The sequence below is a fragment of the Drosophila rhopaloa genome, unplaced genomic scaffold (genome assembly GCF_018152115.1).
Source record: "Drosophila rhopaloa isolate 14029-0021.01 unplaced genomic scaffold, ASM1815211v1 contig_2, whole genome shotgun sequence".
In the NCBI taxonomy this organism is placed as follows: domain Eukaryota; kingdom Metazoa; phylum Arthropoda; class Insecta; order Diptera; family Drosophilidae; genus Drosophila; species Drosophila rhopaloa.
Genome location: NW_025335083.1, coordinates 10,582,255 through 10,597,611, shown reverse-complemented (window position 1 = coordinate 10,597,611; position 15,357 = coordinate 10,582,255). Strand labels below are relative to the sequence as shown.

The 15,357-nt window shown below is 36.8% G+C and overlaps 1 protein-coding gene across 1 annotated transcript; it reads left to right on the top strand.

The window, feature by feature from the left end:
* Positions 1-8,828: 8,828 nt before the first annotated feature.
* Positions 8,829-9,904, top strand: LOC108042303. The gene has a single exon (XM_017120517.1). It carries the CDS (start codon positions 8,948-8,950, stop codon positions 9,749-9,751), a length of 804 nt encoding a protein of 267 aa, XP_016976006.1. The 5' UTR covers positions 8,829-8,947; the 3' UTR covers positions 9,752-9,904.
* Positions 9,905-15,357: the final 5,453 nt, after the last annotated feature.

Genomic DNA, 15,357 nt, shown 5'->3' with positions numbered 1-15,357 from the left:
TCCATTTCCAACTGCAAAGCGAAACTTTCCAATCATTATTGCAGGCGCACTCACACACGGAGTGCGGAAAACTCTCGCACACATACACACTTCGCTGGGCACGTAATGACCTCTCTCTTTTCCTTTGTGCAGTGATACGAGCACGGCAAACAAAAAGTGCGCGGCCAAAACAAAAGGCGCTAAAAAAAAACGTGGCCAAAACCATAATCGGGCTTAAAGTGCTCTGGAAACTGGGTGAAGAATTCCCCACTTAAAAGAGGAAAAGCAGAGTGCCAAGCACTCATTAAATTACGACTGTGGTAAAAGAAATGCAAAGCAGTTGGATTTTTAAATTTTTCCATACCCTTAGTACATTCAAATGAAGTGCAGAAAAAGTTTTCAAATAATCTACTGGCAGGGCAATATTTAACGGCTTAAAATTTACTTCTGTGGCCAAAAAAACTAGTAATTTAATCTGGAAAGGCATTTTAAAAAGTTTCTTTCGACTTATAAATATCACCCAAGAGATTAATTTAACTAACATTTTTACTGTAGGGTAATTTTTATTTTCTGTTAAACAGAAAAATAGTTGTTTATGCCTTTCAAACTTTTAAACTTGCTTTACAAAAACTGTTCAAATATGTATTACAAAAACACAAATAATTATACATTTTCGTTAAAAAAATGGGTTTATTGATTGAAAAGATGGTCATGCAGTAGAGAGTTAAAACAAAGCTGAGTTAAAAATATTTTAAGGTCATAGGTGCTTTATACTTGTTATACAACATTAAATTTAATTAAATTACATATTTTAATTTAAAATGAGTATATTTTTAAAGCAGCTATAAATCGCAACTCAATTGGCCTGCCCTTTGCAATTATTGGCTTTCTTTGTTCTGTGGTGTGAATTTCAGCAAATGGCTGAACTTCCATCCCATTTCAGATTTCAGTGCTGTGCGGGGTATATGTCCTTTTGACAAGGACGTGCCCGCTAACTTGATTGCCATTTCAATTGACCGCAGTTTTAGAATGCCCTTTTTTGCCATAGTCATGGCCACAGTCCATGGGCTGTGGAATTGGCAGCTACAGCTTCTGGCTTTTGTGAGGCTGTGGCTGCCTTTTGTCCACTTCCGCATCATTACGGACTCTGTCGCTTTTGTCGGTCTCATCCACCCCCGCCATCTCCCTCCGATTCGCCTGCTTTTCGGCTAGCATTTCCCGGTTTTTTTCTAGCTTTTTGTGGTTGGCGAGCGGATAATCTGTCGCGCTCATTGAATGTCCCGAATAGAAATCTGGAGTTGGGTCAGTCGACCGGAAGTTGCCACAGCTGCCGGATGCATCGATAACAATTTGCCATATGTGTGTGTTTCGTGTATTGTTCAGATAGTATTTTCTCCGCATTTTTGTCTGGCTTTCCTAAAAGAGGAATTTCAATTAGCGTTCGCCTTTGACTGGATCAGACCGGAAAAGTATGCTGCAAAAATGGTTGCGGTAAATGAACGCTTTTTTATTTAAGCTCTTCAAAAATTTAATGAGTAAAGTTATATTTCTTAAACAGTAAGCTATCAAATATATGGATTTTAAGGAGTTGCAAAAACAAAAGTAATAAAAAAATCTAATTTATATAAACAGCATAATATACAGAATTTATTTATATTTATATATAACACAATACAAACAAAGAATAAAACCACGAGATAAATTGCAAGAATTTCCCGAAAACACTTAATTTTCTTGTGCGCAGAAAAATCACGATAACAAGCCACAAATCAAGTGAATGCCGAAACGAAATTGAAACACAAAAAAAATTAAATAAAATGCTGAACCGAGCAAAACGACTCAAATTAATAGTGTCTATATGGGCGAAGGGAAAGCATTTCAATGGCCAGACATCCTGGCATGCTGGTACCCTAAAAAAAAACTAAAGGAAAAACACGAACGAGTGCAGGAAATGTCCAGGGCAGACAGTCGAAAAAAGAAGGAGACCGAGAAGCCCGGAACTTTAAGCAAAAACATCCTTTCTGCGGTTGGTGCAAACTGAAACGAAATGAATCCTGCTGAGAAGCAGAAACCATTGCCTACTTTCGGGCGTTTAGCCCGGCACTTTTCAATTTAGTTGCCATCGCCAATTTGCACAGACAAACTGCAGCTGCCACAAACAAAGTTTGCCGCTTGGCGAGGAAAATTCTAGAGTCGAGCTCACCGAGTTGATGGCCTTTTAAAGCCATTTGAAGCGATTTCTGCCAGTGCCAGTGGCAAGTTTTCCGCCAGCGCCGCCGCCAAAACAGCAAAAGACCAAAAACGCTTTGCGGTTTTTCCAGCTGCTCCTTCTTCTTCCACTGCGGCTTTTCCGCCGCAGTTTTGTGGCCAGCTCCCAGCACTTTCCACCAGTTTTCCGCTGTGTCTGTTCATGATTTATGTTGTCTCGCCTTGGAGCTGCAAAATCTTGGGTCTGTAAGCGCGAAAAGAGGAAAAATATGGGGGAAAACACCACTTGTCAGTCAATGCAGTTGAGTCTTGGAGTTGTTATGGAGTTAACCTTTCATTGAAGAACAAACAAGCAAAAAAATAAGAGGAAAAAGCTCGGTAAAACATGCAAAAGTTGAAGCGATTTGCTAAGAAACTTTGTGGTTTTTTCTCCCACCCACATTTCCATTTCCACCTTGTCCACTCACCTCCATTTGTTTGGCCAACTACTTTAAGTGAACCTAATGGCCTGATGTCTTCGATGAGTTTATTTGTTTGCCCAACTTTTGTTTGCCTTGCCCTGGACAATTTAGTTAAGAAAATTATCGTTTGGCTGTCAAGTGTTGACTTGGCTTCGCCCACTCACATGTGTTTTGGACCAACAAAGTTGCCGGAAAGAAGTTAGATGGAGAGTGCTTGACATGCTGAAATGTTGACAGGCAGGAAAACCTGAATATGAATGTTGGTTAATTGAATTGAATTCATTAGTGAGTCAGCAGAGTTTACCGAAATAAATAACTACATAAAATTGATACTAAATAAATAAGTAGAAAGTAGACAGCTGGTGGAATAAAGTTAGCATCTAAGCTAATAGATTCTATCCAATTCATTTGGGATTTCTGGGAAAAATGTAACCATAACTAAATTAGTAAACTTTGAGTAAACAGTTGATTTGTTACAAAACAAAAGAATTATTAGAATAAATATATATTTTATGTCATATATTGGCAACTCTTTGTTCTCCATGCACATTTCCATACACTAATTAATGAACATATAAGTTGAGCAAACTTTGTCCCCACTGCAACTTTCAAATCACCTTAATTAATAACACTATACATCTAAAAATATTCCCTTTGGCCAACACTGCGTATACGCAATGTACTAATCAACTTTCACATATTTCTCTGCTTACAGGAAGCCACATGTAAACTGCCAACCACTGCTGGGCAAAAATTCCCAGAACATGGTCAACAACTTTTGAAGGTAATAAAAAAATACCTGCACGGAGGTCAAAAATAAAAATTACTAGAAAAACTTCACCTTCACCTGCATCAGGGAGCGAGGAAAAAAGAAACTTTGCTACCCACTTGATTTTTTAAATCTGCGTGAATTTATCAACTTTACTAATTAACAACGTTTCCTCTTCAGCCCGAGGGACAAACATAAACTAGTCCAAAATCTGTTTACATTTGCAGCATGAGCAAATTGTTGGGCCAACAGCAACTCAGTGGGCCATAACTTGTTAACGGTATCACTTATGTAAGTTCATTAGCAGCAGAGCCCAGCCATCAATCAAATCAGCAACCTGGCCAACTGACTTGGCCAACATCGGTTAGTTTGCGTTTGTGGGACTCGAGTGGAAGTGAAATGAAAATTAGAATGAGCACACACACGCGCGGAGATCGACGGACGGACTGACAGGTGAGTGAGTGTGGGTGTGTGGGGCAGATGGATTGTAAGTGGTGAGGATTCCTGGCTCCGTGTTCCGGGTTCCGGGTTGCGGGTTGCGGGTTGGATCCATGGACAATGCCCGAGGGTTACGCGCTGTCACGTGAGCGGCGAGCAGGGCAATCAACGAATCAGGCAACCAATCAAGCGGCGTGTGACATGCAACTGAAGCATCTACGTGACCCCGACGAACACTGAATCCCAACCCAATCCGAGTCCACCCAGTGCAACCACAGTGGTGCAAGCCCCTCCCGATTTCCCTCTACATTGCATTATAACTTATTGGCTAGCCTTGCTCTTGACACAATCAACATCCTTTGATTCACAGCCTCAAAATGCAATAAATTGGTTTTGTGAAGACAAATGTTTTCAATATACTAGCTGCCTCGAAAGGGGGTTTAAAAAAAAAAGAACGTTTTGAAAACTGTGGTAAATATCGAATGGATGACCTATTAATGTATACCATTATATATTTTATTTACATTTTTATTTGCATTATTTTAATCTTTAATTAAATTTCAATAAATTTGCCACATTTACTTAAAAGAAATATAATACATCATTATTAAACTATATATTGTAAAAGGGTAAGAAAATTGACAACATGCTAGCAAACCAAATATTTAAAAATATGAATTTTCTAATATATGCTTCCTTAAATTTGGTTATTAAATAATTATTCGATTTCAAATTTCCAAAACTTTTCCATAACTTACTTTTTTGCCTAAGCTCAACACTTTTGCCGGAGTTCGTCGCTACCTCACTTCGAGTTCCAAACTCTCTATTGCATTATAGACTGGCCGAACGTGCGTCTGTCAAGCTGCGAGTCCTGCCCAAGGACATGGCCATGGTCCATGCTGCCAGTCCACCTCCCCGTATGTCAGCACTCCCTACTCCCTACTCCCTACTGCTGCCGACCAACTCAGACAGCGAGTCCTCTTTCCGGCCGTTTGGTCCCTGCGACACGTCAATGCTTTCATCATTTAATTAACTGCTTCGTGTGGCTAAATGGCCAGGTGGTAACTGAAGAGGAAGGATGCGTCGTCGTCCCGTACACATCTCACGTTTCAATTTGCAAGGAGCCCGGAGAACGGACCAATCCTTGGTGGCCCACTTTGCATGCCACGTTTGATTGATCGCTCATCTGGGTGCGAGACCTAAACGGGAAATTCGACTGCCACTTTCGCTCGGCCAGTTGGGAATTGTGAGCAAGTCAGCAGACAGGTCCAAATGATGTTAATGCAATGAGTAGTCGACGGATACTATTGACAGTTCAAAACGATGGAAATTGCCACCTGTATATCAGGTTGGGGCGATAAGTTTACTGATTTGCGTACATTTCAACACTAGTCAGGAATCTCTAAGAAAAGTTACCTACCAAGCATTTTGAGTATATAGATTTCACCCCTTTTAAATACAATAACATAAACACATTTACTGTACCAAAACTAAAACGGGGAATATCTTTTAGCAATGCAAATTAGATGTAAACATTTTTTGAACAACTTTTACAACGCAAGGTGTTTATCCACCCACTAGTCTCCTTTGCATCCTGATTATTGCTAAACTGAAACGCAAAGAGAAAAGCGAGGAAAACTCAGACTATCGCATTAAGAGATAAGCTTGTGTGTGAATAATTTATGGTTTCCAAACAAGCCAAACCAACAAAAGGGAAAAGTTACGCCAACTCTATCTGTACTTGGGCAGATTGAAAAGAAATCCAAAAGCGATATTTGCGTTGATTTATGTTTTTATTTTCTGCATTATTTTCGAGTTTATATTTAAAACATTAGACAACGTCAGCGGCGACACAAAAGAGATAAAAACCGAGCTGCAAGGAACTGCAAAAATAAAACTGCAGCTGCAGCAACAAAAATCCAAACAAATGTAGGTGGAATGTCGAGCTGGAAAAGCGGGCATAGATAAAGCGGCAGGGGCAAGGGGCACGGGGTAAAGGGGCAAAGGGGCAGACAGACAAATAAAGCGGAAATGTTAACAGCAACGAATGGCGCCGGCGACAGGAGAAAAAGGAAGCGAAATTCGGGTGGGGTCAGGGGTTGACTTTTCCTCCTCCTGAATTTTCATTTTGTACACGATTTCCGCTTAAGCACATGGGACAAGCTATCCCAGCTCGATTTCCCCCAGCCATGTGCGTATAATTTATGTTGCAATTTATATATGTATTTCTCGTTTCCCTTTTTTTTTCGGGGAACTCCAATTGACTGTCAGTCGAGCGGTGAAATATTCAGTGGAACGGACAGGTGAGGAGGCAGGTGAGAAGTTGCTGCAACATTCTGTTGACATCAATACCTTGGAGAACTGGAAAGAGCAACTGCACAGATAAAAAATAGGCATTATTTGATATTAGGCGACTTTTCTTACCATTGGGATCAGATTCTAGCCTAGGGCCAAAAGCTTGCATTAAAATATTATACTTTTAATATGGTATAATTTAATTTTTACAAATTTTGTTAAACATTCAACAAACAATCAACTAACCATATTAGAAATTTAGCCTTATCTCATAATGCACAATAGGGGCTGCTTAATTTTTAAACAACTAATCCGAAACTATATGCCGAAGAAATGCTTTAAGGTCAATTGAATTCACAAATTGTATTATTAAAACCTATATATTATATTAAAGAACTTTCAACTAAAAATTGAGCTGTATTTTTTATTTCTTGTACCTCATGCAGCTGTTAAACAATTCTTTCAAGTCCTTGCTTAAACAGAAAAGATCAGGGGAAAAAGGCAAACAAGACAATAAAGGGACCTGCATAAAAGAAGTAAATGCCAGTCAAGAGAGGTCCACAACAGAACACATTCCTTTGCAAATGTCAAGTAAATAGTTGTTTGCTCGACAATTGGCAACAGGCTGCCTAAGCACAAGAACTCCTTCAAGACAATTCCCTCTTAGAGCTTTGTCTTCCTTCTGTTCCTTAAGCCCGTTAAGGAAACTTTAAGCATTAGTAGAAAAAAGGGAACTGATTCTGTTGAGACAAAAGACAACTCGTTGGGAGAGCATTAAGTGAGTATTACTTATTTAGGGAACTTAAATGGCAGTGGGGTAATAAAATAATAAGGAAAATGTAATTTCTCATGTAATTAAATGATTTTATTTCTTCTAACAGCGATTGCTCAAAAAAAAACTTAAGATTGGGCAAACAAACTTATAATTTGAATAACAATAAATTCGTTTTTAAAACCTCACTTCAAAGCCAGGGAAATCGTAAATATTACTTAAATGTATGAAATTATTGCTAGGTATACATAAACATAAAAATAAGTATATATAAACATAAAAATAATATAGAAAAATATAAAATATATTCATTATTATTATAAATAACCGAGCTCAAAAGTTTTGAATACTGTTAAGGTGCTTTAAATTAACTAACCGCTTCAGCAACATTTTTGTTTTACAAAGTTACTCTATTAAAATCGTATTTTGTAGATTTGAAAATCCCCCGAACAAGTCGAAAACCTGTTCCCTTTCGAATAATTTCCAGTAAATGTCAGAGGAGATTTTCCTGTCATTTTCCTTTTGCTTAGCGCTGAACATGGCTTTTTTTATACCTTTATCATGTTATGTGTATCTCTGATAAATTGTCTGCTGGCTGCCATCTCCAACCCGTCCACTCAGCTTTAATTTGCCTGTCATTTCGCATTGCCCGCGAGGGCTAAGCTGACATTTGGCCCCGTCAACTGCCACTCCCGCCGCTTTTCTCTCACATTTTCAGCCAAGCTGCGCACATTTTGTGAAATGTAAGCGAAAAAAGGGGAAAAACTTGCACAGGTCGCAAACTGGGGGCAAAAAAAAAAAAATTCCGTGAAAGGAGGAGGCTGGAATGAAACTAATTACGTGGACGACTTTACACGCAGATAAGACTTAAATCACCAAAATGAAATGAATTTTTTTTTCAGAATAAAAGAGGGAAAATTTGCCTCAAAACGTGCATAACGTCATTAGGCAAAAGGCTACAAAACAAAGTGTGAAAGCCAAGAACGCGACCACGAAGCGGGTTAATTACGCACAACAAAGAATAAATTACTTGGTCCACGGAAATACGGAAAAAAAGGAAAAAAAGGGAAATAAGAGATAAGAAAAATAAGAAAGAAATTAGTAAAAAGAGACCCTAATCAGCTTAGTCGGTTTTCTTTTTCCCCAGAAAAGATGATTAAATTTCTGTGTCAAAATCAAAGGAATATTGCGTATACGCCATGTGTTGTTCGACTTCTTGGTTATATTTTAGTTTGACGTTCTCCGTTTCTCTTTTCCTCTGCTGTCACTTCTCTAAGCTCTTTTTCCGTCTCCTCTTTTTTCTCATTTAATTTCTTTGGCTCTTTCGCATTATTCGCCGGCTTTGTTTTTGCGAGCTCACACAAAAACCAAATAGACTGAGCGAGCCAGAAAAAAAGGCGAAGGAATTTTTTAATTATAAAATGTGTTTATCCGGAATTAATTGTTTTTTTTTGTGTTGTTATTTTTATTTTAGCAGCTGCCCCGAAAAAGTAATCCAACAAAAATAAAGTCTTTTTATCTTTGCGTCTCTTTTTCACATTTCTCTTTGGTAAATTACTCGCATTTTAAGCTTTGACTTTTTGTCGTGTCTAAAAGAGAGAGAAGAAATGTATCCCCGGAGGATTATTAACCTTTTTTAGAAACATTCGTGGGGTTCTTTTCCTCTGAATTTAAAGGAGTATGTGGAATATTTTATACACTTTTTTGAAAAACTCTTTTAGTCACCAGATTCAATCTTCGTGCAGGGAACATGTCTTGAAAAGAACAAACTATCTATTTTCTTAAGATAAACATAAGCAATATAATTATATTTTTTTTAAATATAAGGTATTTTCAACTTTTAACTTTGAAGGGTTTCCATTTCCAAACACAAGTCGTTCATATAATCCCAGAATTTACTATCAAATGGTAAATCAGTCTCTGCCTCATTACAACATTTGTTTTTCAATAAGTTTAGATAATAATTTGTTGCAACCTACAAGAAAATTGATCAATTGCCCTCGCGGTGCTAATAAACCAAATCAAATGGCCCACAATGCGGCATTGACCCGCAAGGCGAAGTCCACACGCCTGGAGAATCCTCCGATGTCCCAGACATATCGACAGCAAGCCAACGATGTAGGAATGCCCAAGGAAAAGGTACCGAAGATGAGTAACAATCGGCGAAACAAGTCATCCAAACAGCAGGTGCAGGATTCACCTACAACACAGTCAAAAGCTGTGGGCCAAATGAGTCATTTTGATCTGACTCGAGCCTCTAAAAATCCGATCCGAGCAGCCGGAGGAGGCGGAGCAGCAGCCGTGGCTCCAAAATACCAAAGCAAGGTTAATCTAAGCAACCAACAATCAAAGACCCTACGAACCCCAGTGTTATCCACAGGAAGAGCTCAAAAACTCACACCCAAAGAGATCAAGGAGTTCAGGGAAACCGAGGAATTTAAGATGCTAAACGAACCCAAAGAAATCCGAGAACTAAAAGAAGCCAGAGAGTTCAGGGACTTTAAGGAACTCAAGGAGGCCAAAGAACACAAGACACTGCATGAGCCTAAGGAATCAAAAGAGCACAAAGAATCCAAAGATTCCAGGTTAAGGGGAGCCCCTAAGTCGCCCAATCTCAGCCATCGTAATTCACGGCACAACAGCAATCGCACCAAGAACTACTTCGACAAATACCTAAAGTTCGCCTTCGATCTGAGCACTCCGGATGGTGTGCAGAAACTTGAGGCCCATTTCTTTCCCAACCAATCCTTCGAGCAGGCTCCGAATACCACTGGCAATTTAAACTTTAGGCGAGAGGAACCAGTTAAGCCCCATCTAAATCAGATCTAATACAATATCATAGTCGATCGAGCCAAAATTTTCTAGTTTTAAAACAAGATACTCTTAATTTGCAGCAACTATTTAAGAACACTTTAAAATTGTATTGAAACCTTGTGAAAAGCAAATGTTACAGAAGTTAATAAATCTGCATTGTTTACTAAACGGTAATCCTTATTTATGGATAAATAAATTCGTATGTTCCTCATATACAAAATATCACATTTAAAATAAATTTAAGATTTTGTAACAGCATTAATATTTTCTTTTTTATATTTCGATTTTGTAACTGTTAAATTTGTCAACCAATTTAAATGTTTAAATAATTAAGCAGTGCGCAATTGATGTACGAAGGGGATTTAAGCCCCAAAGTCTAATGAGCGTTAATAACACTTTTGTGGGTGTTTGCCAAACACCGAAAAAAATCCACTGCACAAAGGACTATTCAAATAGTGTGCAGAGCTTAAATGAAATTTATTGTGTGGCCCAAATGCCTCTCTCTTTTTCTCTATGCAAATGTATTATGCTTTGTTCAACATAAATTTACGCGCACATACTCATACATGTGCGCACACACTTACACACACTATTACACACTTACCAACACACACGAAACGCTTATTCAGCAAAGCAACAAAAGCTGCGCATTGGGCATTGTAAATCATAATCAAAACAATAGAACAAATGAAGCTAATGTGCCGCATGCAAAACAACAATCGGATAAATGAGTGGCAGAAAGAGACGGACCACATTGGAACAGGATAGATGATCCTGGCCATTAAAGCTGGAAAATTAAAATGCGGAATATATTTTAAAGAGTTTTTCTTTGTAAAGGTTTTGCTTTACCATTTAAATAACGAAAACACATATTAAACAAGAGAGAACGCTATAGTCGGGTGCCCCGACTATCAGATACCCGTTACTCAGCTAAAGGGAGTGCGAGGGAGATGGAGATAGAAACTTTGATCACGCATAACTTTTTAACGAATGGTCCGATTTGAAAATTGTTTTCTACATTTCGATAGGTATTGATAAACACAATAAAACTGCATTTTTACTTTTCCGAAATATTTAAATTTTTAAAATCGTATATAAGCGATTGTGGGCGTTAAAGGGGGCGTGGCACCATTTTGAAACAAACTTGCGCTGCGTAGGAACTTCTAAAATCTACATGCAAAATGCCAATCTTCTAGCTTTTATAGTTTCCGAGATCTCAGCGTTCATACGGACAGACAGACAGACAGACAGACAGACAGACAGACAGACAGACAGACGGACAGACAGACGGACAGACGGACATGGCTAGATCGACTCGGCTAGTGATCCTGATCAAGAATATATATACTTTATAGGGTCGGAAACGCTTCCTTCTAGCTGTTACATACTTTTGCACGAATACAATATACCCTTTTACTCTACGAGTAACGGGTATAAATACATTATTTTAAAGGGTCCATTGGTATTTCTTTTATACCTCTATGGTAAATATAAAAAAAAAAAATTTATGAAAAGCTACTTGGTTAGATTTTTTCTTAATTTAAATGCAGCAATTTATGTTCATATAAAATTATCATTTATACATGAATATTTTTATTTATTAAAATGTAAAAATGGAATCATATGAAATAAACTAAAAATTTTTTTAAACAACTAAGAAGCAAGGCACATCGGAGATAAAGGTATGTACATTAAGAATAATTTTCTCATCTTTATGGTTTTCTCGTTTAAAGCGTTTAAATTCCATATGTTTTAACCATTTAAAACTTACTTTTAACTTAATCTAGGGTATCCAAATAAAAAATTTCATAGAAAACTTTTCCTGTCGAAAAAAAAAATGATTGTCAATGTCGGCTGACCGATGCATTGTGATTTACTGCCTGTGCTTGTGCATATTTTATTCAATTAAATTTTCTCAAAAAAAAAATATATTAATAAAATCGTTCACAACAATGGCGCGTAATTAGTGCGAATTGATTTATGCGACTGCCGGCGCATTGATATTACCGATTCCGATGTATAGTATAACAAAACGTGCGTAATGAAATGCAAACAGTGCACAAAAGAAAACTGATTCAATTTTATGATATTAAACAAATTATTATCTGCAACGCTGTGTGTAGCTGGTTGACATCGGGTCAGATCTATTTTTTCCAAGCATTTGGTCCCCTTCAACCAGCTGTAGCCAGTGGTTGGTGACAACGAAATACGAGTGAACTGTGATCGATGGCAAACACAAATTATTATTTCTGTGCAAAAAATAATAAACAATAAACAAAAGTTAATTGGCACAAAGAACATAAATTTCACTAAAAAATGTAAGCGCAATTAATCTGTTAAAATATGGGCTATACGTATGATAAATATTTACTTTAAGTCATATATGTACATAAATATTGGTGCAAAGCTGATTATTAAATGGTATCTATGGAAAATCATCTTTTTCTACTTTTATTGTACTGCACTTTAATCCTTGATTATAGCTCAACTATGCACATCATCTTAACAGAATAACACAAATGATAAAAATATCTATATAATTTTGATTTTTTAAAAATGAATAAATAAACAACCTAAAGTTTTTCCCCCTGAAATTTAAATAATTTTATACGAGCGCTCTAACGACTTCAATAAGTTCTTCTGATCTGATTATACAATAAGCTGATTAAGAAATCCGGATCAAGTCACAAAAGCGAACATACCATTTAGTCAATTCCTCAGATTATCAAAATCAGATAGGATTTGGGAAAATGCACTTTGGCAGCTTCACACAAGTAAAGACAAATGCAGGAAATTTTGCTGTATAGACAATTTGATGTATTTCAAGTAGACCAAATAACTCACTTTGATGTTGAATGCATTAAGGCTAAGAGCATTAAGTATTTGTCGATTAAATATATTCGCACACACACTGTGATGGCCATTGTGTGTATTATATGCAAATATTTGATGAAATTCTGGCAAAGGCAAATACATGTGCTCCGCTCAAGAAAATCAAACATTTGGCAATATGCAATGGCATTTCACTTGATCCCTGATTCTTATCCATGGATTCAATTTCGGTGAAGTCGCATAAACGCGGACTATCAAACAAAATGAATTTAATTAATTTTGTAACCGAGTGGCGTGAGTGAGGGATATCCACTTAATTAGTTAACAAGCTGCGTTGGCATTTGCACTCTAATCAACTCGAAATTTGGCAAATCAAGTGATATGTAAATAGCTGCCGCTCCAAAAACCGACTACAATTAATAAAATGTCTGAAGAGCAGATTAGAAATGTTGAAAATTAAATCATCTGACCATTTGGCCGTTTCATTTATTGCATCACCCAAGCGAAAAGTTTTAATTGTGCTGTAGAATTCTATAGGTAAGGAAAAATGTTACCTTCAATAAAATTATTTGAAAAGTTTGTTGTTTGTTTTATTTGTTGTTTTTTTATTTACAAGAAATGTATACAATGAAATATTTATATACAATAAAATAAATCACAGTATGATGTAAAATTAAGTATTAAGTTCTATATCTCAAATCAAAAATAATTAAAAATGTATAAATATATTATACATGTGGAAAAGTTTTAATTTTATAATATTTGGACCCCTTAATAATTTTATATATATGCTGTAATCAATTTCTAAGCTTTTAAATGACTCGATTCTTTTGATTAACATCGATAACCACTTTTCTTTAATAAAATTAGAAACAAATGAAGAAGAATCTAAAGTGGTGATTCAGTTGATATAACTGGTGAAGCTATGAGGCGACTTTTACTTACTTTCCCAATACTAAATACGTATCTAAATATAAAAAAATGTCTCTTCTTTTTAATGATTAAAAAAAGGTTTAAGAAATAAGACAAAATAGACTGTAAAAAAGAAACCGCTTCGCTGGGCAAACTTGATCAAAGACAACTTTGGCCCGGCACGTCCATAAATTATTCAATTATGCGCAACCCGAAACGAATCGAATCGAATCGAGCTGAACTCAACTCAACTGAATTGAAAGTTAAAATTGCATTGAATTTCAAAATGGTCGGCGTTTAATGAACGCCCAGCGAAATGGAGCAGAAGCAAAAAAAAATAAAATAAAAAAGTCCAACGCCCTCGCACTTTTTTTCTGGCCAAATGAAATTCAATTTAATGTAGATTTACATGCAGTCGTCGAGGTCGAAGCAGTTTTTCTTTATTTTTCAATGCGAACGCTTGACAAATCACCGCATCGAGGAGCAGAAGTAGCTGAAACTGGGTGGATCGGGGAGATGTGACTGCGGCCGTGTCATGAAATGAAATCGACATGAAACCAACGTGACCAACGTCATTAATTATCGCCGGCAACGCCGTGCACTGCTAATTACGACATGACCGGCACCCGGAATTCCAGCCTCATTCCTCTCCAGGATCCGAACTCTGGGAGTTGGGGAAAGGGACTATACGGAATCACCGGGAACACGATGGCGCACACTTTGCATTCTGGCCACGAATAAAAAGTGTGTGCGGCCAGCCGCAAATTTATATGATGGGGAAACATCATGCAACTCCGCTTGGTCTCCAAAAAAATTATCATACATCTATCCTGGAAGTACTGCAAATGCGGTAGGCCAAATATTTTACATATAAAAAGTTTACATAAAAGTTTAGTATTCCATTGGTTGATCTGAAAATCAGATCAGATTGTGTTTTTGATTTCATAAAGGTATCAACTGATTCCAAATAAAAGGTTTCACCAAAAATACTAAACTTGAATTGAATTTTGAAAATCGAAATAACCTTTGTGGTAACTTCTAGAGTTCATAACTTTAATAAACTTAAGCCGATTCCAAAGTGGCATACCTCTAAAGACTTATGATTCGATTCTCTAAAAAATGCATTCAAATTTTACATTTTAACGTTGATCCCACAACTGAACTTCCGAAGTCCATAACTTTATTAAACTTTATTCGATTCAAAAGTGGCATACCTCGAAAGACTTGTGGTTTGATTCCCTAAAAATCTGCATTCAAATTTTTCATTTTAACGTTGATCCAATTTTTGACCCATTTTCATGTCATTTATTTCCAAGTTTCCCATGTTTTGTTAAAAGGTGGCCCACAACTTGTTTTCCGAAGCCCATAACTTTATCAAACTTTATCCGATTCAAAAGTGGCATACCTCGAAAGACTCGTGGATTGATTCTCTAAAAATCTGCATTCAAATTTTTCATTTTAAGGTTGATCCAATTTTTGACCCATTTTCATGTCATTTATTTTCAAGTTTCCCATGTTTTGTTAAAAGGTGGCCCACAACTGGACTTCCGAAGTCCATAACTTTATCAAATTTTATCCGATTCCAAAGTGGCATACCGCGAAAGACTCGTAATTTGATTCTCAAAAAATCTGCATTCAAATTTTTCATTTTAACGTTAATCCAATTTTTGACCCATTTTCATGTCATTTATTTCCAAGTTTCCCATGTTTTGTTAAAAGGTGGCCCACAACTGGACTTCCGAAGTCTATAACTTTATCAAATTTTATACGATTCCAAAGTGGCATACCTCGAAAGACTCGTAATTTGATTCTCAAAAAATCTGCATTCAAATTTTTCATTTTAACGTTGATCCAATTTTTGACCCATTTTCATGTCA